The 24323-nt window shown below is 39.2% G+C and overlaps 1 protein-coding gene and 1 long non-coding RNA gene across 4 annotated transcripts in view; both read right to left on the bottom strand.

Moving 5' to 3' along the window:
• Positions 1-2110: 2110 nt before the first annotated feature.
• Positions 2111-4393, bottom strand: LOC129120089 (uncharacterized). 2 transcript variants are annotated; one of them, XR_013182213.1, is made up of 3 exons: positions 4138-4393; positions 3145-3372; positions 2111-2487 (listed from the first exon to the last, which is right to left on the bottom strand). It is a non-coding gene; the product is annotated as an uncharacterized LOC129120089 (long non-coding RNA). The 2 variants fall into 2 exon arrangements; XR_008534180.2 differs by having other exon boundaries at positions 2111-2433.
• A 7693-nt stretch (positions 4394-12086) lies between these two features.
• Positions 12087-24323, bottom strand: part of KDM7A (lysine demethylase 7A) — a 61907-nt gene continuing 49670 nt past the window's right edge. The window contains exons 15-20 of one of the 2 annotated variants that reach the window (XM_077178345.1): positions 22575-22672; positions 19920-20065; positions 19573-19781; positions 19155-19240; positions 17776-18052; positions 12087-17100 (exon numbers count right to left, since the gene is read on the bottom strand). In XM_077178345.1, the coding sequence (XP_077034460.1) occupies positions 17006-17100; positions 17776-18052; positions 19155-19240; positions 19573-19781; positions 19920-20065; positions 22575-22672 (911 nt within the window). In that variant the 3' untranslated portion in view covers positions 12087-17005. Of the gene's footprint in view, positions 17101-17775; positions 18053-19154; positions 19241-19572; positions 19782-19919; positions 20069-22574; positions 22673-24323 lie in introns of both variants that reach the window. The other variant, XM_077178344.1, reaches the window with a different exon arrangement.

Genomic DNA, 24323 nt, shown 5'->3' with positions numbered 1-24323 from the left:
ACAGCCAAGTCCCTGCTCTGCTTGGGCCACAGGGACAAGGTGACAGCCAGGCTCAGTGTCACAGGCAGGGCCCAGACACGAGGGGCTCTCTAGAGCCATTGAGGGCTAAGGGCATCTGGCAAAACACTGTCCTGCTGCAAGGTCCTGGCAGTACTAAGAGTGTGGCTCCTCATCAGGCAGGACAGCTCCAGCCACGTGGTTTGCATCTGTAAGGGCTGCAGGCAGCAATGCAGAGCATTCCAGCATATGACACCCCTGGAACAGGGATGTCTCTACCAGCCATCAGTGTTCTGGCAGTGCTGAGGCATTCTTGCAAAACACTTCCAGGGAAGGAGAGGGAGGAAAACCAGCATTCTGTTCCTGCTCTACCCCCCAGTTATATTTCCCAACAGGGATTTATTGTTCCTTTTCAATCTGATGTTTTAATCTCTAATTCCCCTGTTAATTCCCTTTCCAGAGCTGCTGCTTTCACTCGTGTCTCCCCTGCCTTTGCCTTTGGAGTGAGACACTTGAGAGGTGAGACACTTGCTTCCCTCAGAAGCAGCTTTACCTGCCCACTCCTGCAGTCTGCCACAGAAGAGGAGCTGCTCTGGAAACACAGCAAATGAAAATACAAGCTGCAGATGCTCACATCTAGCCCCCACCCCTCAGTTCCCTGTATTTCATTAAGCAAATAATGCTCAGGGTCAATAGCATCAGCCTCTTTCCTGGAAATGAAATAGCTACAGTCAACTCTCAGGTTGCCAGGCTGGGGACCCGGGGGGGCAACAGAGGGCCCTGCTCTGCAGCCAGCTTCTTTTGGTGTCTTCAGCACAGCATTGCTTCTGTGTCTCTCCTTTGCTGTGGTTTGGGTGAGACACGTGTATGAGATGGGGCAAGAGCTCCCACCCACACATTCCTCATGGAAGCCTTGGCAGAAATGCTCTGGAACAAATGGGTATTGAGTGGAGCATCAGCCCTTGGAAATGCATCCTTCCCATCAGCTGGCATGGGCTCTCCTTGACTAGCAGTCAGCTCACACCACAGGCAGAGGGACAGGCACAGAGCTCACCTCACAGCATTTTACAGTGCCCCTTCTGATGCAAAGAGCCAAGACTGTGCCACATGCAACAATTGTAGACTGGCGTTGTGTGCTTGCAAATGCACAAAGGAACTTACCTCCTCCTTGGCTGCAAATTCAGTATGTGTATCACCATGGACCATCAGATTTAGCTCTTGCATCTTCCTCTCATGTAGAAGTTTTCATCATGCTTTGGACTCAAGCTCTCTGACTCTTCACAACCACCTCTGACCCTTTATTTCAGGCTGTTTGCTTACAGGGGGTGCTGTGTTTCTGGCTGGAGCTGGCATTGCACCCAGTGTTAAGAAAAACCCATCTGTAAGCCTGCAAGGTCAGGGCGTTTTCTGAAAAGTAACAACAAATAGGCAGGCATTGTTTAAAATGCATCTCAGACCTTCAGTCACTAAGGTGCTCTGCTTTATCAGTCTTGCTTGCAAAGGACTGAGTACCCTGTGCTTTGTTTTTTGATGTTCCTGCCTTGTATGAGAAGATGTTTCAAAACACCTCTCTGTCCCAACTTAAAAAGATAAATAAATTTAAAAACAAACTAAAAAAACTTGTGCTCCAGTCATGGAAATGCCATGCAGATCCCCATGAGCTGATTTTTTCCAGGGAGGTTCCTTACCTCTAACACTGCTAATAGAAAGTCAATATTTAACAGAACAGATGCCACAGAGATACACTTCTGTTTCTGGAAATAAACCTGAAGGCCATATTGGACATGGCCTCACATCCCCAACATGACAACCTTACCACATGGCCCCAAGGACAGCCAGAGCTGCATCTCAGAAAGCTGGCTGGGTTTATCTGCAGACTGGTGAGGAGACATGAGGGAGAGTAACACAATAAATTGCAGTCCTGAAAAATCTGTAATAATTTCAGGGTCTACATAAACATTCTTCCAAAAGACACTACAAAACCCAAGGGACAAGTGCAACATCAGCTTTCTCTAAGTATTTCGGTGTGGAAAACAAGTTGCAGAGCAGAGGTTTTCCATAGTTTAAAGTAGCAATAAAGTGCCTTCAGGGGTAACAGTTCTTCAGCCCAGCTGAACAACACATGGATTTCTGGAACTGTTGAGACTGACATATGTAGCTTTCACTGGGAACCATATTTTATTTCTTCTCTTCTTTTGAATTCCCTCCAATAATTTCATTTTAATGACAGATAGATTGCAAGATGGATCCCAACAAAGAGATACTTGAACTTTTTCTTTCTTTCCTATGACACTCAACACTCACTTTAAGCAACAACCATAAACCCACAGTGAAGATGGCATTGGATTCTCACCCGTGCTTCCTCAAGGAGTGAATGCCTAAAAACTGATGATGGGTCTAAAATCCTTCTGAAAGTCTTACAGCATGCACAAACACCTGTGGAGTGAAGCAGGCTAGGGGAACTCTGTCAGGCAACCTGGAGCAGGAAACCTGCAGGGAAGATCAAAGAACCAAGTAAAAAATAAAAGGCTGTAACACATGACACAAGGAAACCCAGCAGGAAGATGCATTTGCTCTGCCTTCACATGGGTATCTTCAACCACTGACAGCAACAGCCAGGACTACAGTGTTGGTTTGCTGATAGAAAGGACTACTGAAAACTCCAAGTCTACCAGAATAGCCCCCACAGATCCAAAACCCCCCACAGATCCAAAACACAAAAACTGTCACGAGTTGGTATTTTCACGTCCCTCCTCTCTCCCACAGCCTTCTCCCCCAAAAAAAGCTATTGAATAAAAAAAAAAAAAAAAAGGTTTTATTTTAAGGCAGTGGCTATTTTAAGCACAAGTTACTTTGAAATAAAAATAGAATTGTTTGCTTCCTGCCCCCCCCCTCCCTCCACTGAAGGAAAGCAGTATTAAAACCTAATCTCCTTTCACACACAACATAGGTGCAAGGAATTTGCATTTTCCCTGCAGAAGAATGCTGTGGGAAAGACATCCCATACACATCTCCTGAATTCAAGAGAACTGGAGGTAAACTTGAGGACCAGCTGAGAGATGCAATAAAAAGATTGGCTTTATTCTATTGTAGGAATATCCCTTTGACTGTGACCCTGCCATTTCAGTCATGATTTCTCTGGGGTACCTTGTGCCTAACATCTCCCACTGTACATCCCTGAGAGCAGAGGAAGTGCTGGCCTCCAAAGCTGTAGCTCTCCTTTGTTTCCACCGGATATTTTCAGGGTAGCACAGAAAAAGCAATCACATCTGGGACCACCTCAAGGGGCTGCTGGCAAAATTCCAGAGGCTCCACAGAAGCAGCAGCAGATTGCGGATTTCGGTGCCTTGGGCAGGATGTCTGTTTCCACAATGGCTGGGGAAGGAAGCAATATAAAGGGAGATGGTCTGATAAGAGCTCAGCCAAGATAAAAAAGACTCTGTTCAGTACTGATTTCTTTCAGCAAGAAGAAAGGTACCCACAGTCACTGGGTTACAGACATCAGTGTCTTGCCTCAGTGAAAAGGGAATGGGTTAGTCTTGAGGCAATGTTGAATACTAGATTTTAAAACAAGTACAAAAATAGAGAGCAGAACACATCTGACAGGCAGTGGGTTCTTCTCATTCATCCTGCAGTTTTGCAGAAAATTGTTAAAACAATTTCTTCATCAATTTCAATGCTGGTGGCTCTGTCCTGTTTTGTCATAGAAGAGGAAAATCAGCAGCTGCAAGGTGAAGCTCTGTGCTCTGTGAAATCAAGCATCATTTCCACAATAAAAACTTCCAGGCTTTAACTTACAAATTTGTTCTCTGCCGCCCCTGGATAACTGGAAACATTCACATTAGTGAAGAGAGTGGCATTACTGAGTGGCCTATAAAGAGCTTCACTAAAACTTTAAAAAGCACTGTACCATGGGAACACTCCCCTCTTCTGGCTGCCAGCTGGTGTTTATGCCACCTTGCCTTTTTTTTTTTTTTTTTACCAAGGGGGAAAAGACAGATTTTGGAAGTGAAGTTTGAGGCCAGGATTCTCTGTATAAACAAAGCCATTCACAGCATGATGGATAATCACATTCTCTTACTTCCCAGCATCTCCCCATGGCACATTGTCCCACCTGCCCTCGGGTTTGGCTCGTTTTACCTTTTCCAGATGTAGTTTTATTCTGTGCATTCCTCGGTCAAATGGCAGCACTGGCAGCATTAAGGGGTGGCTGCTCCTGCATTGCTCCGATTGAAGTTCCCTCTCTGGAGGAATCCTGGCAGGCTCGGAGGCAGGAGGCTGAGGCTGCAGGCTGTGTCTGAGCTCCTCCTGGCGGTCAGGAATGCCGGATTAACTTCCCTGTGCTAAGAGCTCAAGGATAAAAATACAGCTTTCTGCTACTCTTGTATGCTCGAGAAACACAAAGTGGAAATGTAAAATGAGCCACATATTCTGGGAGTGATGTAAAGGCTTTCATTCCTCACTGCTTGCACATGTGGCTAAAGGGAATGAACACGTCCTTACCCCACATATTTGGGGAATAAAGATCACAAGTTTCACATTTTGTTCTGAGCAGAAGAATTGATTTCATTTGCTGTGCTTTCCAGTCTTGCATGACCCACAGCCAAGGAAATACATCCTTCCTAAACATCTATGGCTGTTAGAGCATTCTCCATGCTGAGTCTGCAGGACAACAAGAGGGAAAGAGGAAGGAGTTATCCCTACCATCTTCTGGGACTGGAATGGAATGGATAGAATGGGAAATTCTATTCTACTCAAATAGCATGGGTAAAAATATTACAGACAGTTGAATTGTAACTAATCCTGGCCCAAGGTGGATTCTGACTCTCTTTGTTAGGCACTGCACAATTATCCAGCATCCAACAGCTGCCATCCCAGAAAGGATACATCACTAAGGACAAGCAATGACACCCAAGTGAAACAAGAGGGAGGAAAGAAAACAAAATAAGAGTTTTTGCAAAGACTGTCACTTAGCAATGGTCTCCACTCCCTTTCTGGCTGGCCATGAGCATATGACATTATAACACAGCAGAACACCCTCTGATTTCTTTATAAAGACATTTAAATATATGAATATGTGAATACATGTATAAATTAATTTATATTTATTTATTATACACACTCTATCAGCCAGGTAGTAGAAACAACCTTGGCACCGCATCTGCCTTTGCTCACAGCCTTACCATCAAAAACCAACAGGGAAATTTCAGAAGGAGACATCAGACAGTTTCTTCAGGGTGTGCCAATAGAAACTGCTGTTAATCCTGCCCATTTTCTGTACACACCCAAGATGCCTCACATCAGAGCTATTAAATGCAGCAAATTGCACTAGAAAGGTTCCTTTTAGAAATGTTTTGTCCAGGACACCCTTCTGATGACTTGGCAGAGAATTGTTCAACAGCAGACCTAAGTAACATCGGAGGGTTCATTCCCCCCCACAATCTTCGCATCCCTTCCTTGTCTTTTTTCCTGTGCTGCTTCCACACAATCACTGTCCCTTATTCCATATCTGAGGTGCAAACCATGGACTTCCAAAACCTAGATTTTGCTGAGGTTCTGTCACAGAGAGAGAGAGAAGTGGATCACACCATGGCTCAGAGGCACAGCCTGGTGTCCAACTGCATTTACCTCAGAAGTCAACCCCTGCTTGTGGGAAAAGCATGGATTAAATGTGCTGCATTCACATGGACACAAATATGCATCTTTTCTTCTGCACACCTCTAAGATACCTTGTAAAATAAAAATGATGCAGGTTCTATTTTTGAAAGTGGTCTAAATGTCTCTTGCCATAACATCTCCAAGAGAAAAAAAACCCTCTTTTTTTCTAAATTTTACTGATACACTTTTAAAATTTTCCAGGTATTGATGTTATTGATGATGATTTGGTGGTGTTGATTTGAAAGTTCTTGGGGCTGATGAGTTTTTCTTGCTGTTCACAGGTATGCCAACCTTTGGGCTCACACTGTGTCATTAATTAGCACTTCAAAATATCAATAGCATTTGAGGAGACAGGAAAATCAGCTAGCAAGAGTTGCACTCAGAAACATCCTCAAAGATTTGGGGAATTTAAAAAATGTAGAGGGGAAGGCCAGAGATGTCTTGGTATACATATGATAATCACATCAGTGAGAAGGAATCAGTACTTCACTGCAGAAATACTGCAAAGCATAGCCAAAAAATTAAGTGGAGAAGAAGTAAAAATCAATATAGATCTCTAAAATGCTAATCGAGATTCTGTAGCTTCCAGCTTCAAAAACTAAAAATATATATAAGTAATCAATTTAAAATTTATCAGATTTTTCATGTTTCACTTGTGTCAAACTTGGTTGCAACAGTATACAAGTCAAACCTTGAGAAATTAAATATATTAAAAAAATAGTCAGTAAATATCCTCCAGTTCAGATCCTTTGCAAAACTAACCAGAATCTGGACCCATCATAGCCCAATCTTTTTGGCAGCTAATAAAGAAATTCAAGCAGAGGGATCTAGAGTTTTTAAACAAGTCTCTAAGAGATGCTTAGTTTAGATGCTTTTATACAAAAGCAAAATTGTGTCTGTTCAACCTCCTTCCATCCTGTTTCTGCAGTGACAGAATTGTTGATGATTCAGGGCCGCTAACACAACTTTCCAGGCAAAGTTGCTCCATTATTCTGTGACTGGAACACAGTACAAAGCTACATTCCACTCAGTTTCAAAGTAACAAAGGAAGGATGAAACAAACCAAAACGACAATGGTTTAGAAAGAACTTTTCCAAAATTGCAAAATGGAGATGTTCACTTCATATTATGACAGTAGTGTAAGTGAAAAACTGGTTTGAATAAGTAAGACTTCAGCAACACTTCAAAATGCTCTAAACCCAAGCTGACCTCAGGGGTTGCATTTATAAGAAAGCTCACACCATTCCAGGTACAGCTTGGATAACTCCAGGTTAGTTTTTGCCATGTTTATCACAGGAATGTGCTTAACCTCTGCAGACCTGACATCCATGCAAAGGGCAAGAGGAGGCCACTGAAGGGAAGGAACACCAAAAGCCCTTGCCCATCCTCTCAGCTGCCCCAGGCAAGGCTGCTGCTCACAGCCCGGGTAAGGGGAAGGCAGGGATGTGTCTCAGGGTCCCACCCTCTCCATGCTCTGCACACAGGGGCTGGCAGGGTTGGAATGCTCTGCTGACCTCTGACTCCTTCCCTCACCAGTACATCCCTGTGGTCCTCATCACATTAGCAAAACAAAAGTTTCGATTCAGCAGCACAATCCAAAGACTCCACCTTCAAAGAATTCCTGCACAGGAGAAAGCAACTCCCAGGCAGCAGAGAAGCCCACAACAGGCTAGGACAAAGCAAGATCACTTTTTTCCAGAAGAGCACTGGGAGTTCTGAATCATCCTAAATCTTGACCAAGGATCCCAAAAGAACAAACCACAGCAGCACCTGAAAACCCTCAGAAGAACAGGGACGTATTTAAAGATACACCACTGTATCAGCTGAGGCATTAATACTAATCTCAGAATTATCATATGCATGTTCAGTATATGAACTGGCTAGAAGTAAAGGGTAGATATGGTTTGCACATCAGAGCAAATTCTTCCCTTAAAAAAACCCAAACAGTGGTGCTTCTAGCTAGAAACCAATCCTATTATGGCCCTGTTACTTGCAGTGATTTCTATCAACCTAGTCCTCCAGGTATTAAGCCTGTTCAGTTCAACCCCTTCATGCAGGTGAGAGTGAAAAATCTAGTATTCCTGTATACAATTAATAAAAAATTACTTCATTTTATATATATATGGTTTCCTTTCTATTCTCTACCACTATGTACATTTTGATCTGATGAGTCAACATGACATCTTTAAGATATGAAGTTGTACCTGTGCTCTAGTGCTTCAGCTAATGACTGGAGGTGTGGGCTCTACAGAATGTTTAACAGATCAGTGATTTCTTTTTTGTGCTGTTCCCAATCTTTAAGTCCTTTTCAGCGAACCACAATAGTGCAGCACAGAATAGCAACTCAGCTTTTTCTTCAAGCCATAAACTGTAAAATATAGTGAGAGTTTGCATCAGTGCAGAAAAAAAAATACAGAAATGGCTGAATGTCCCAACCAAGGGGAAAAGGATTTAAGTATTTCAAGATTATTGACAGCACTATTTTGGTGTCTATTGAAATGTGTAGTAAAAGGATTAGTGAAGACATTCCTTTAATTATACCTAATTTTACTAGAGTTTGGTAGCTAATATTTTTTACTGTTCAAAATTGAGGCTAGTGGCAACAGAAAATTAATGGCAGCATTACTGAAAACAGTCTATAAGATATCAGGGCATAGCAGTGGCCCTGTATTGTGAGGCTTGTATGAAGGAAATGTCTTGCATCACAACCATGAGTGCTGCACAGGAATTCCCACTCTCCAAATACTTCAGTTGTTCCAACACAAATCCCTTCTGCTTACAAACCTCATTCACAAGGGAACTGGGATGTGTAACACAAGGTATCCTTCATGTTCTGTATAAACTGAACTTCTTAAAGTGAAATCCTCCTAGTAGTGAAGAGAATGCATTAATAGAACCAGTGTCTAAAATAACTTCCTGTAGCACCAGAAGAGGTTTGTTACACAGTGGTTTTGAGTTTTCCCAAAGCATCTCACCAATTCCTCTTTTCTGACCTGCTGCCAAAGCTGGAGAAAAAGGCATCCTTCACATGCCATGTCTGATTTGATGCTTGGTCCCTCTCCCAAGAGTACAGGTCAGCATCACTTGTGGTGCTTAATGCCAAGCCCAGCTGTCCAGCAGTGTCTGCAATACGATCACCCCAATTCACAGTAGTGCACTGCACAGCTCACAGAGTTTTCTTCTCCCCACTCCCAGCAGACCTGGGCTGAATACAAACAGACCTGGAAGCAAAATGGTTCCACCCAAGAAGAACCTCATCTGAACAACAAGTTCTGACATTACTTTTAGGACAACTGGCATGGGAAATACACTTTGAATGCTCTACTTCAAGAGGTGCAATGCTCTAACACATGGGAACAGCTCTGTTCAATAATCACATCATGATGGAATTTAAAACTCTTTCTACAAGAGCTGGTTGAGCTGGAAAAGTTCTGCTGGGTCAGAACTGTGACAAAGCAATTCAAACACCTTTTGTAAAAAGGAGAAAACCCTTTGTAATGAGAAATCAACCTAAGAATGAAGCACAAGATTTAATATCTTCATATTAATGCTTGGCTGAAACTGCTGCCAAATTAAGCCAAAATTTCCACAATCCACATCCTATTTGAGGAGACCAGAGCAGCAGTTTCTAGAGTTTTGTTGGCTTTTAGCTTAACCAGAACAAAAAGCCAACTTGTCTCTTTGTGACTTACCACCAAGGTGTATGATTCATGGGCAAATGTTTCTTCCAGACAGATATCACATTCTCCAAGTATGGATGGGAACTTTACTCACACCCATTGCAGCAAAAATTTCTTACAAGGAATGAACTTTGGGGAAAAGCATCACAAACAAGCAGACTCTTTGTATACTGGTTTTTTTTTAGTTGACTTAAAAGTTCCAAAGTAGAGTATTTTTTCCAAGACCAAAGCAAATACAGCAGAAGCAGTACAGATAAATAGATCTATTAAGCCAAACACAATTCTTTGAAAAATTGCAGTAGTCATTCTAAAGACTGAATATAATTGGCTTTTGAGAAATCAGACCTTAGTCTAGACAGAGCAAACTGTGCTATTAGCCAGCTGTTAGGTGGTATACTACAAGCTCTGGCACTGACAGATTTTATTCACTGTCTTGACCACCAGCTGTTTTTTCTGCAGGTAAAAACTTCAGTCACTGCCATTGTAGAAACCAAGGAGTTCAACAATCCTGGTTGTATCAGGAGTAACAATAACATTCTGGTTTTAGTTTCAGTCCTCATTAACTTTTGGCTTGAGACAGCTGACATTACTTACCAGCACTAAAAGTGTAATTGCAAGGGCTCCCAGAACAACTTCTATATAAAGAAAAAACTAAGTTTCTACAGAAACTAACACTCAGCATGATTGACTTTACCATATTCATGCTATTAGTCATGTTTCCATCATGAATCCAAGCGTCCACCTAAACAAAATGAACCAGAAAAGGTTTGGTTGAACATGTTACCTCATGAGCCACCACCACAAAAGCTTCACAGCTTAAGCAGGTCAGGACAAACCCTCTGGAGAGAGCTGAACTTCACTAAATGTACAGAAATGGAAAGCCAGTCTGTAGGCACTTTACCAGTGGGTACTTCACCTCAAACACAGCAGAATACTATTGATTAAAGACCAAAATCAGTACTTTGGTCTTCAGATACCAAGATGGGTATCTTCTTCATTCCCTGACTTTAGAAATTCAATTCTTTTGCTGGATTTGGTAGCCTTGAAATCTTTAAAATCCTTATGTCCCTCAGGAAAGAACAATCCAGGTAATTATTTCTCCATTCTCTACAAACAGAAAGGCAGAAGACACTGACTTTTAATGAAAATATGGCTCCAGCTGCTGAAGGCTGTCCAGCAGCATTTAAAGCAGCACTTGAGATATTTCACATTTTCCAGTGTATTATCCTGTCTCACTAAATAGCTGAGACAGGAAAAAAAATCTCTGAAGTGTAGCTGGCAAAAACCAAAAGGGCAAATAGTAAAGTTCCTTGTGTAGGTTTTCATATGGATATGGAGCTTGTATTTGTGGCCCACTAAGGAAGACCAAAACATTGCTCTGAGCAGTGAGCTGAGGGTGACAAATCCAGATGAGTATTTGATGGAAATGCATAGGCTGTAGCATTGCTATTCAATCACAGTGATTAAGACTTTTCCAAAATATGCAGTTGCTCTGACAGACAAACAGCTCTTTCAGATCTTTGGCAAATCTTGGGCTAACCAGATTTAAAATCAGTTTTAACACTTTAATTGAAAAGATGTAAAGGCATGTCAAAATTCAATGGGAACAGATATCTGGAGTATAAATATTTCATCATCAACCCCTGTACTTGACTCTCTTTTTCCCTCCACCCAAATGAAATTTGTTTTTGAAACAGCAGAGAAGTTTCTGCTCCCCAAATCTGGAACACTATCATGTTTTAAACTTTAGGCCACACAACTCAGTTTGTCATTGGTTTTCAACTGTCCCATTAGGCAGTACATGGTTTGATGAGGTCAGCATTCTTGTTCTTTTTCTGTAAAGCACCTGGCACAATTCAGATCTCCTATCATTACAGTCACCCAGAAATTCTCTGTAAGCCAGAAGCCAGGCTAAGGAGCAAACCTGAGCAGCTGAACAGGAAGCTGATCTCAAACCCTTGTGCCATCTGATTCTCCCAGTGCCACTGGTGCATCATCCACCTGAGGCTGCCCTGACCCTCAGCAGGGCACTGCAGCAGGTCAGTGGGGCACAGGAAAAGGCTGCACTCCAAGCTGCAGCCTGGGGCAGCCACACTTGCACCAGCCCAGGGAAGCACCCACATGCAAACACTGCACTGCCACAGGAGCCAAAATGGGCAGCTGCAAACCAGATGATGATGTCTGGAGGGAAAAAGCAGCAGGGAAGTCCTCCAGGACAAAAGCAAGTATGGCTAAGCATATGTAAGTGTGAAAGAGAAAGCTCTTCTTGCAGAAACTGCACACACTTCAAGGAAAAAGAAAAAACCAAACCAACCAATAAATCAAGAGCTGAGTCAGCCATCAGTAGCATGAGACAAACCTGAACAAAAACCAAGAGCAAGAATACAAAAATACCATTTGACACCCTTCTTACAAATCTAGATCCGATAATATGATGAATCACAAACACTTCCACCTCCTTTTATATTAGGATTCAAAAAGAATATACACATCTTCACAAAATGCATTTAGTTGCCATATAATATACTTGGATTGAAATGAAATTTGCACTTTGAAAAAATTTTTTAAATAGTATGAGAATATTCCCTCACATTTCTCCACCAAATTTCTTCTTTAAAATGTAACAAGCAAAGGGCACAGAGATGGGACCTAGAAAAGCATTTTTTCTCCTGATGATACTCTGTACATTTTACTGTATTTACACTGAAGGAAACGAACAGAAGTCTGAAGAAATTAAACACTTTCCAGTGCTAAAATCAAAACATAAGCATACAATTTTTTAATTTCAGTATTTTAAAGTACAGAAAGTGGAAACTATGAATATCAAATACAAATTTAAACAAAGCCACTTGTCCTCCCCTAGAATAATCAATGTGAACTACTTATAGAAACTTACAAATTTAAAGTAAAATCAAAACAAAATAAATACTGTACATACACTTTCCCTGCCTGCAGGCAAAAGAGGATGGGAAATACTGTTATGAATTGAAAAAAATGCTCTTAAAGCTGCAGCATCCCATTTCCCAGCCAAATACTTAACACAGTAGTGCGTTTCTGTAAAAAGGAAGACACACATACACCGACCCCTACTGAGCAGACAAGCTAACATTTTCAGAAACATTAAGAAGGAAAGATAGAAATTAGACTATGAGAGTAGAAAAAGGAGGAAAAGACAAATGGGCCAGCAAAACATTACTACAAAACTAGTAAATATAGCCAAGAACTAGCCCCGTTTTTTGTTTGGTTTTTTTTTTTTCAAATTCCATGTTTGTTTTTTTAAAAAAAAAGATTCACCAAAGCATTGGCAGCAATAGACATTTCCCAGCAGAAGTGACAATACATATCAATATAATCTCTTAAAGTGATCCCTTTCATTCCCTTCCCACAGCATGAAACTCTTATGGCTTAATTTATATTAAAAGTAGAAAAAGTCCTTTTTTTTCCAAACAGAAATGCAGCCTATGAAGAACATGCATCTCCTTATCAGTGCTACTTTCATTTCCCATCCACTGCATGACTTATCATTCATACTCTCCCACAAAGAGGGTTACCAGGGTGGTTTTTTGTTGGGTTTATTTTTTGGAAAAATGGATGTTGCAGCTTTTCATCTTGTTTAACAATAAACAGTAAGGCCCTTGGTTCCATTTGTATTTCTTCTGTCAAAGAGTAGTGCTGGGCTCACTCAGCCCCAGAACTACCAACAGCTTTTAATGGTCTGGAAGTATTCTGTGAATGACACTCTGGAAAGACACAAGGCTTGGGGGTCGTGGTGGGAGTGTGAAGGGACAGGTGGGCACGTGGAGCCTAAGGAGGGCAAAGCCACTGGGTCATTCTAGTTCTGCTTAGGCTCCACAGCTACCAAAAAAGGGGTAGGCAAGATTCCCACCAGCTCTGGCTTTGAAATCCTGCAAAAAATTTTCAACACTTGCAACTTTATGGTCTCTTGAGTGAAGGCAGCTTATGCCTTAAGCAAAGCCAAAGTGTCTAAAATGTGACACTGTGCTCTCTTACATCTCTACCAAAGGTAACACAAGCACTTCAACCACCAAAAATTAAAAACAAAAAATCAAAACCCCAAACCCCCCCATGTGATCAGAAAACAACAATTTTAACTCTCAACATCTAACCCTTCCAAAATTCTCTTTAAGAATGAATTCATGTAGAGTATTATAGGTTGCATAGGTAATCTACCTCAGAGGTCAACAAAGGCTACCCTGTAGCCAGGGTTTATTAGCAAGTATAATAGGAAAAGAAAAGGGAAAGTTGCTGGAAGAATCTTGGATATAGTTTCTAGGTGGTCTTTCCATTTTCATGTTTGTTTCTTTGTCTGCAATTGTAGAAATGTGAGAACTTAAGAGAGTGGGAAAACCCCTACAATATTTCATTTCCTATTCTGCCTACAAAAACAATTTTTTTAAAAATTGAGTTTTATGCCAAATGCAAGTTCTCTGACTTTTCAAAAAATATTACCCTTGAAAAAAGTTACCATAGCAGGTGTCATTTGCTGTTGTCCAGCCAGTGTTCCCTACTCCCTCCCTCTTCCACCCCAAATGAGACAGCAAGGAAAAAAATTGGGCTTTTTCTCTCCACTACAACAACACAAGGTTCAGTCCATCTACAGAAAGACTGGTGCAGAAGTGATTTCAGCTAGAATACAATAAATATATCTCTACATACAAATACACAAAACAAGTGAGGTCACCACATCCTCTTCATGAGCTACCAGGAGATTTCTTTTTTCTTGTTTGTTGTTTTTGCTTTTTTTTTTTTAAATACTGCTCAACATGGCAATTTCTTTTGAATTATTTGTTCTGAGTTGGAACATCAGATTTAACTTCTGCTGGAAGCATGGATATTTGAAGAAAATGGGAATGAACCTCTGCCTGTTGACAGCCTGTGAAGAGACTATGACATAAATTCATGACAGTGGAGAGCCACTCAGAAAAAAAAAGTTAGAAAATTAGAGCAATAGAAAGGATAAAACCAAGAAGAAATAATATATATGGGTCCAGCCATATCTATATTTCAACTGTAAGATACAGATAAATAGCGTGGATGGTCAGAAAAGAGACTCTATATAAACCAATCACATGTACAAGGAAAGCATACTCTGTATTTGAAAATTCCTTACTCCAGATTCTATTCTGGCATACTTTTACTTCAGACAAAAATCTGTCTTTAAGGAGAGAGAATTCATTCTTTATTCTGCTCTGAATCTGATTGCTGCCCTAAACTGGAATTTTCTATCATTAGAAATTGCACAGCCAGCAGGAAGGAAACAGTTTGGTTCAATATGCTAAAGCTGAAACAGTTTCCAAAGCCTGGCAGGCATTAAACCCATTTGCTCAAGTTTAAATGAAGAGAAAATTTATATGGGTATATAATTTTAACTAATATTGACAACATACTTTTACTTACTTTGGTGAGAACATATTAGAAGATAGTTAAAATATTCTCTTTTAACTATTTCCATCTAGAAAACATAGCACCTGAGAACAGCAAGTCCTTATAGTCATTTTCAGCACCTGTAGAATACTACTTAGCTTATCTTCTGCTTTTTACAAATCCTTGACTACCTCCATTCCCAATATTCTAAAGGTTGATAACTTGTGTTAAATTAAAAAAAATTAAAAGACTAAAAACTTGGTTTTGTGAAACATTAATTAGCAAACAAAAAATAGTTTAAAAATTCACCTATACAAGTCACAGAAGAAGTTAAGTCATCATAATATAAAAGCAGGGCTGCAAAAACCACACCTAAACTATAATTTCCAAGCTATGGAAGTAAAGTAAAGTAAAGCTATGAAAGCTACCTGACTTTTTTTGCAGTGGCACTATATTTTGATGTTTCTCCATTTAGAAACAGGATAACATAGTGCTGCTAACTGGTTCTGACCCTGCAGCAATAAAGAACACCTGACATCAGAACTATTTCCACAAATTTCTAAACTCATTCATAGTCTAGCCTAAATAAAAATAACTCTGCACAAATATTCCGGAAAATAAAAGTGACTTTGTTTTTAAACAACAAGAGAAAACTATTCCAGTATAGGATATGGAGGAAGGAAAAATTGGTGTGGAAAATTAAAATCAATTTGATAACTTGGACAGCTATGCAGGAGTATTTTTACTCTTACCAATCAAAAAAAAAAAAACAAACCATAAACCCCAACCAACAATATTGTTGTCATTAGCATATTGACATTTACATTTTGGCTGGACCCTGCAAAATGCCCTTTTTCCAGAATCAAGTAAAAGTATTCCCCTTTCTGCCTTCATCCCCAACCCTCAAAAGTTAAATATTTAATTTTATATTACAGAAAAATACAAATTTTAAATCAAAATTATTTACAATACTTCAGAATTGGCATTTGCTATCAGCTCTGTATAAAGCCTGACACAAATGGTCATTCTGATACCAGTAAGCTACTTAAATGCTTATATATATGGACCAGTTAAGACTTCTCATTTGTTGTCTTGCCCAGCTTTGAAAGCAACACACATTCTCCTGCTTCCATGACTCCTCAGTAAAATGTGTTTAAAGTACAATAACAACACTTTAATGCTTCTTCCATGCTACATTAAGTAAAATGCCAAATCTTTTAACTGCAATGTGTATCTTATGAGTTACTTGAGAGCAACTGTTCTGAAGAAACATTTATCTTAACTGATGCCCCCGTTCCTCCAAAAGATGTATTGGGTCTTCCTCCTTTGTACCAACTCTTAAATAACTAGTACAAATACAATTTCAGGGAGTCTTTTTACACAAGAAAATCATCACAGACAGATCATCAGGAGGAAAATATGAACTCAGATTTGGAGGAAAGAGGTGTATTTTAAAACAAGTTAGCTACTGGACCAACATAAGAAAATTCTTCTGTCTTTAGGAGTCTCTTCTAGTCCATTAAATAAATAAATCTGATATTAAAAAGGACAGGTCAAAAATAATCAAGCTGGCAGAGAATATGCAACTTGCAAGTCAACAGAAGCCCAGCCAATAGCTTACAAAAAGCAGGAAAAAAATAATAAGATTCCTTATGCCTTAATTTAAAAAATAATTAATAATGCATCTCACCCCTATTTAAGACTATAACCTGAATATCAAATTTAGGAGTCCAGACTAATCACAATTAATGTGGCTCTCCACTGCACCAAACACACATTATCAAAACAATTTAAAACTTTCACATTATTAAATCTAAATTAATAACTCCCCACAGAAAAAGTCTTCCAAATAAATAGTTTCTTAAATGAATTTTAAAGTTGTGAAAAATCTATCAGAAATAAATTATTGATAAACCACCTTCATCATCTTCCCCTCATTAATTTAGGTCAGAAACTACCAGCAACAAATGATATTCAAGCCCTGATGAGAGACTATTTCTCACAGTCCATGTCTCTCTGAAGATTTCCCCGTTCCCGTATGGTTATTGCTGAGCAGGTGTGGCACAGTGAAAATGCAGCATTGGGTTGGGTTTTTTTTGTGGGGGTTTTTTTTTTGTTTTTCCTTTTTTTTTTTTTCTTTTTCTTTCTTTCTTTTGTTCATCAGGCAGTGTTTTCTATGGTACATGCAAGTCTGCTTCAAGCAGAGGAATAACAGCAGCTCCAGGCTCTGTTGCCCTCAATACTGGTCTGTAGGAAAGACAGCAGTAGTACAGGTAGCAGCTACATTAAACAAAGAAGCGTGCATGGCCATTCCGGTTCAGCTTCAGGATCTTCCCAAGGCGCTGTTTAGCAGTTGCCATTCCTTTCTTTGGACGTTTGCCTGAAAAACCCAAGCAAGGACTTCAGTCAGGAATTTCGGGATAAATTTTAATCGCTGTACAACAATGGTGAAACCCAGCTTTCAAGGTGAAGTGAGCAAAATTTTCACCAGAATCAGTTTGAAAAACAAACAGGGAACCAGAATAGTTAAAAAGAACACCCCCAGGAACTATTTATCATAAATAAAATGAGTGTATTGTTACTATCAGCTCTGTATGAAGCCTGACACAAATGGTCATTCTGATACCAGTAAGCTACTTAAATGCTTATATATATGGACCAGCTAAGACTTTTAATATTTACAAATTTACAAAAATATTTACAAATGTTTCCACTCTAGGATGTAGTAGGGGAGAACTTCAACTGAGCTTCCTGAATTTTATTCAAGTTATTCTTGAGTAAACTACAGAATATAAACTAGAAACTAAAACCTACATAGTATGCTCATCAGACTATTTCTGAAGTGTTAAAGAGTTTCTAAACCTTCATTTCAATAAGCTAATCTGATTCAGGCCAGTTAGACCTCTCTTAATTCCAACCTCTCCATATTCTGTGCCAAAATCTGAGTGTCCACAGCATGCTCCCTTTGTATTTTCCCTCAAGGTCTAATCCTGTCCTTTACTCAGTTTCTGCATTTAGTATTTTACTTCCCTCCCCCATGCCTCTCTGGCATTACCTTTTGTTGCCTGGTTGCTGATGGGGGGTGGATTTGATGCTGGCCTCTTCGTTGGGTGCAGTGGTACAGACAAGGACGTTTCCCCATAGGGCCTGTCAGGGCTAAGGCTGCCATCACTCAGCTGACACTCTGCTTGCATCAGGCTGGAGTCTCGTGTGTATTTGCCATGCTGAAAACTCAAGCTGTTGCTGTGGACTATGCTTCTGTTTTCCTGAACCTTAAAACTGGCTTCTGATGCACCCTCCTTCTTGATATATTTTTGAGTTTTATTTGCATCCTAGTATGGAAATGAGAAGAAAAGATGTGCAAGTTAGTGGCTTCTGGCTACAGGTTCACTCTGGTTTTTCCAATTATACTGCTGTGACTTTGAAATAGGTATTTCAGCAGTTCCACCAGAATCTAGCCATTTTAGGAGTCCATCATTTTTTTAGAATAGATACCTCTTAAAGATAACATAGTTTTTTGCAAGCTTTTCCACATGCACCTAAGGGCAATGCTACAGTTTAAGTACACATACTAATGTACTCAATTCCTCTACTTCTTGTTTTCAGTTTGCAGTGACCAAAACAAATGCAATTGTTCTTGATTAAACCAGCCACTATATCAAGCCATACCATAATCACAGGCTACTTTAAGAGGTGATTTGTTTTCAAAATTCAGCTGATGAGAGAATAAATGCTAAATTGGGAATTACAAACCGCAAAGGAGTACCATGCAGTCAAATATTCTTACAAAGCAAACACCACAAAGCACACAGTTAAAAACAGTGTTAACGGCTGTAATTTTGCAACTTTAGTTGTTCAAATTAATTATTTTAATACTTCTAATACAGAGAAGTTCAGAAATACTAAAAAAATTCACAGTATAGAAAAGCTCAGATTGTCAGAGTGTAAGGCACAAAACCTTTCATTCCTTGCTGGATTCCATTTGGACATCAGAAAACAAAAATATTCCTACCTGCTAGCTGTTGAAAGCTATCAGTTTAGCAGTACCAATTTCCTAAGCAAGTATTTTTACTATAGATACTATCAACATGTTCTGTGTGTTCTGATGTTCTAGTTGGGAATAACAATGAATAAACAAAGTGCTTCCCCAGTTAGAATTAATATAAATTCACACATTTTTAATACAGTATTTTTTATTTTTCAAGATATTGCCCTGAGCACCTTAAATTAGGCACTATGAGAGAAAAGAATTTGAAAGGAAAAAACCCAAAACAACAACAGTGAAAAAATCCATGACAAAAATAACCCAGTTACCAGAAGTATCTGTCAGATACACAGTGTTTAAAGACCAGCCCACCATGCCTTCTGTACTTAAAATTTCATGATCTCTTCTCCTATAAAAATGGGTTCAATATGTTCTAAGTATTGCTTTACCTGAGGGGTAATCCTCGAAGCTTCATTCAGGTGTCTTGTCCATGCTGAAGTTCCCAAGTCTCCTTCCTCCTCCTTCACAGACCTACCTAAAGAGAAGTTCAACAAGTTTAAATTTTGATACTTTCACTCTGGCCACAACTTTCCCATTCTTGTAAGTATACCACAAAACTTTTAGATGGAAATATTTAGAAGGGGTATTCTGATAATAAGCTAAGTTTGCTCCAGTTTTCAGAAGTAATACTTTTTATAGAAAAAAACAACAATGCAAACCCACAGAAGACACCTTTTAAAATGTCAGCCTGATTTATTTAAAAGCTACTAATCTAATAACTACAAATCTAAAAATGTAACTTTAAGTGACTATTCTGAGCACTGTCCCAAAAGCAGGGAGCAGCAGTTCCTCAGTTCAGACACCTACCACATTCCATGGGTTTGTGGCTCTGAGATGGCTGTCTGTCTTTATGCCGACTTCTGGGGTAGCTTCTGTGTTCCTGAAGAGAGGTTCTTTTATTTGTGCAGTCTGTGCTTTGAGTATGACCTGGTAAACATGTAGTATAGTGCAATCCTGCCATAGAAAGCATGCCCTGAATAGCTTCTTCTTCTGTACTTGTCGAGGTAGGACATTCCCTAGGAAAATCAAGGGAGTAGTGAGCAGTTCAAAACAGAAACCTTTGAAGGACTGATTTTTACATTGCTATAAAGTAGAACCATAAATACATGCTAAAAGATCTAACAGTTCATAAAAAATGCCCACAATGTGCTTACTTTTTACTGGGAGTTTCATTTCTGGATGGCTTCTGGGTATTTTGACAAAGGTCTCTTGTGACCTTAGATTCCTCTTTGAAATTTGATGTTACTTCCTGCTTCTCTTCATCACCTGAGCTTTCTGACTCCTCTGTGGAGGAATCCTTCTGCTGAAACAAGAGGAAACAGTATGCAGAATGGTCACCAGACCTCCTAAGTGGAGACTCTACTGATGCCTTAGGTTTTAGTTTTAATATTTTTCAGATTCTGTACTGCTTTAGTGTGTAGTTCTGAGCTTCATATTAAGGGTTGGTGAGCTCTCTTCACAGAGTAGGGAGACAAAACAATTCCTTTCCTAGCTTGGGACCAAGGACAAATGATCCAAATTCCAGGTCCAAAAGCATAAACAATGTGGACTGAAGAGAGAAAAACAAGAAGGATGGCACTGCCTAAGCTAAATCAATAATTGGACAATTAACTCCAATATGCAAACAGACCAGAACTTATCAAAGTGTGAGACCTCGTGACTGGCTGACCATTTTGTGACCATTTTGGGTTCATCTTGGGTGTAGCCCTGGCTGGGCTCTTGTGCTGCCCAAGGTGGATCCATTGAGGCATTTCAATAAACACCTACTTTATTCCTTTAGCTCTGTCTAGCCTCTGTTCTAGGTCAGCCTTCACAAGGCAGCACTACATAAATTTAGGTCCAACTGTTTTTATACTTACAGTATCCAGAATGCAGCTAATCTGAATATAGCAGCTGAGATCCTACACATTCAAATTTTGCAATACTGATAAGTACATGTTCCACAATACAGACGGCATCTCCAAAATCCATTTTTTACAAAGCACCTCACGTATTACACCATACACAAATCACTGCATTCTCTTTCATGAGAGCATTAATTATTCTTATCTTCAATATTCAAAGTACAGGGTAATAATACAGAAGTATGGTTCCAAGCAGCAGACAGAACTGATGCCTATTATACATAATAGGAGGACACATTCTGCCCTACAAAACTGGTTCTGGTTCCTGCTCTCACAAAATGTAACTTTCAACAGAACTATCTCTGATGAATGACAGATGCTCCCAGGTAAATCCAGAGGACAGCAGGAACAGAGACACAACAGCTGCTGCCTCTCTTACAGAGGAACAGCCTCATTTCATGAATGAAAGAGCTTTTCAGCTCCTGCTGAGATTACAGCTTGTATGGGCAGGAGCTTCTCAAAGGTGGAGCAACCATATGTGACTCAATATGCCTTTACAGGAAGCAAGGGCTACAGTACATATGTTCCATCTTGGTAATTCAGACTAATCTATTTTCAACAAGTACAGAGAACATCACCATTTTTTTTCTCAAGACAAGGAATATATGTGACACTCAACAGAGGTTTTGAAAACATAAGATCAGAACATTCATAATTCTTAAAGACTGACACCATTATTATCCCCACCATCAAAAACAGAACTGGAATGAATGAAGTGCATTTTATCACCAAGAGGTATTTTTATATAACAGTTTCATTCACACGAGCAGCTTCCTAAAATTAAAAAGCAGGAGAATATGGAAAAAACTAAGAGAGTAAGTACAGCACAAATATAAAACATTCACTCATTTACGAAGTCACACAAAACTGGCTATGTTCTCCTGCAAAGATGAAATATATCACTTCTGAGCAACCACTGATTCTGTGTCTTAGAAAAGGAAACCTGAGCCAAAGCTGCTGGCAATGCAGTTTAGGAAACCAGAAGAAATCACACCATGAAGGTTCCTATCACTTACTCCAACATTTAGATTAGGTAATGATGAAAGACAGCAAGTTTCAAAGACAGCAAGTATCAAAAAAAAATCCACACCACCATGGAAAAAGTAGGAATATGAAGACTTCTTGGAAAGTCATATAATAGGCTGACAAGTGAAATAAAGACCAAGGCATTAGCCTTCCAGATGCATGAAATAAAAATGTCAGGTAATCACTTCACCTTACTGCTAACCAATAAAAATTTAAATTACTAAGGACAAACCCAATTTGCAAATGAAAAAATAATTAAAGTATTTATAGACACATGCACACATCTCTAAATTCAAGAAGTTGTATTAAAAAATATGTTTGTAAATATCTACACATATGTGTGCATTCATACTTTATTTAATTCTGAAGAAATCACCATAATCTAGACCCTCAAATGGAGGACTCCCATCTATTTCCAACAGTCTAAAATCCCTGAAAAGGATTTAGCCACTTCAGGTTGTTTATAAAACTGAATACCTGTAAGATTGTTTCCTATAACCGCGCTCTAAAAGGAAACTGTGTGGTAGACACTCATAATTTGAATGATGAAATTTAGACTTGTTATTAAAGAAATAAATAAAGCAACTAGGACCTGACTTTCCTCAGACTTTGCTTGGTCCAGAGCAGGGCTCATCCTCTGCCAACCCCACCTCAATGACAAAGAAGATGAAATTTGGCAAGATAGCATATCTTATTTTTTTTTCTCATCACTAGAATAAATGAAGAATGAAGCAGCACATTGTTTGATATTAATCTGAACAAGAACTACAAACGTTTTTATTGCTGCTTTAACACAAACTTTGACCAGACAAATATGAAGTACGTAAGCAAAATTATATTTAATTGCTTCATTAATTTCTGAGACTTTTTTATATGTACCTGTGTAGTGCAATCAGGCTCAGATTCTTCTGAATCAGAAATATCAGAGTACTCTGAGGATCCATTCCTGAGTTCTGATTTCACACTTTCAAAGAACACTGCAGAGAGAAGGATTAAAATATAAGACACAACATTAACTATGTTAATATATAACAATTATTTTTGAAGCAAAACCCAAGAAACACATATTTTATTTTTAACAGTCTGTAAACAAAGGCAAATGCACACAGTGATCTGGTTCACAAGTTTGCTTAGGACGACAGTGAGTTTTCTACTGCTGACCAACAGACTCCTCAAGCAATTGAGCAGATGAAGACAGGAAAAAATAGTTTATATTTCTTCTTTCCCAAAGGGCACCCACTTCAGAGATGCCACTTGGGCAGTTTCTGGGGTTTCTTTGTAGAGGCTGGAGTCAGAGCAGTTTCACCAGCATGTACCCTTAAAAGACTGCATTTGTCCCAAGGAACCACAAGCAGGAAACACATTGCTAAGTGTTTGGATTCCAGGGCTCAAGGCCAGGAATGAGCTGTATGTATACCTGGGTCAAGGCTGCTGGCAAAAATTATGATTAAGTACAAATTCGTTAAAGATGACAATGTGCAGTTCAGGTAGTGTAAGTTTTTTGGAGAAAAGCAAAATAGGGTAAACAAAATAATGACTGTGTGTCAAGAAAATAGGGTCTAAAGAAAGAAACATGACTTTAAAAGTATTTATAGTTTCATACAAAACAATGCTGAAAGCAAAGCTGAACAAATCAGAAACTAACTTTAGAATGAAGACAAATAAAATTAAAATGTTGGTTTGTTTTCAGCATAGTTTTACATGAAATCACATAAAAGAACACAATTCTTCCTAACTATAATTATGCAAGCATAAAGGATGTACCTGTAACTATGTATACACTACAATTCTACTTGAGGTTTGCTCTTAATGAAGACTGTGGCAAAGATCACAATTAGGCACCAAATATATTTGAAGGGATATTATTGATTTCTAAACACTGCACAGTGATAACTACTTTTAGAGTCAGAAGGAAGCTAACATGAAATTTGTCATCAGAAAGTGAGTAAATTGAACAGCTGGGACCAAAAGCTAGAGAAGACTAACTAAACTTAAGAGAGTATTAGAAAGAGCCATGAGGAATATCCAAGCACATTCAATGAGCAACACCACTGTATAGGAAATTAAGCTACATAAAGTAATGCTCAACATATAATGATAAATTAATGCTTTTAATTACTGCAGCTCACAGCAACCCAAGGGATTTCTGACTACAACTCATGCCTTTGGCTCATTTCAAAAAGGCAAATAAGATTCTAGGATAAGGAAGAGCACGAACAATACAGAAAACATAATTTTAGAGATCAAAAGAACTTTCCTTTAGACTACTATCTTTTCCAAGAAACTACATTGCTCTGTATGCCTCCAGAGACAAGGAGGAATATTCCCCAAATTGGGTGAGTGAGAGTAGTCATTATCTGTGAGATCAAGCTATGACACTGTGAAATAAGAAAGATCTCAAACCACTTTCCCTTCATTCACACCAAGTATCTTGCTCAATTAAGGGCAGCACTTGATCTCTGTCCCTCTGCTAACACTGGGTCACCATTTAAAACCAGGATCTTGGCATGACACACAAAGCTAGATAGAGCTTGATCTGTTTAAAAGCATCTGTCTGTGGACATTCCTCTTGGCCTCAATCCCAGTAAGAACAACCAAAGTTGGCAGCTGTTTTAGGAACAGGTAGTT

Source organism: Agelaius phoeniceus, chromosome 5 (assembly GCF_051311805.1).
Source record: "Agelaius phoeniceus isolate bAgePho1 chromosome 5, bAgePho1.hap1, whole genome shotgun sequence".
Lineage (NCBI taxonomy): Eukaryota > Metazoa > Chordata > Aves > Passeriformes > Icteridae > Agelaius > Agelaius phoeniceus.
Note: the sequence above shows the minus strand (reverse complement) of the source record. Positions and strands in the feature narration are given on the sequence as shown.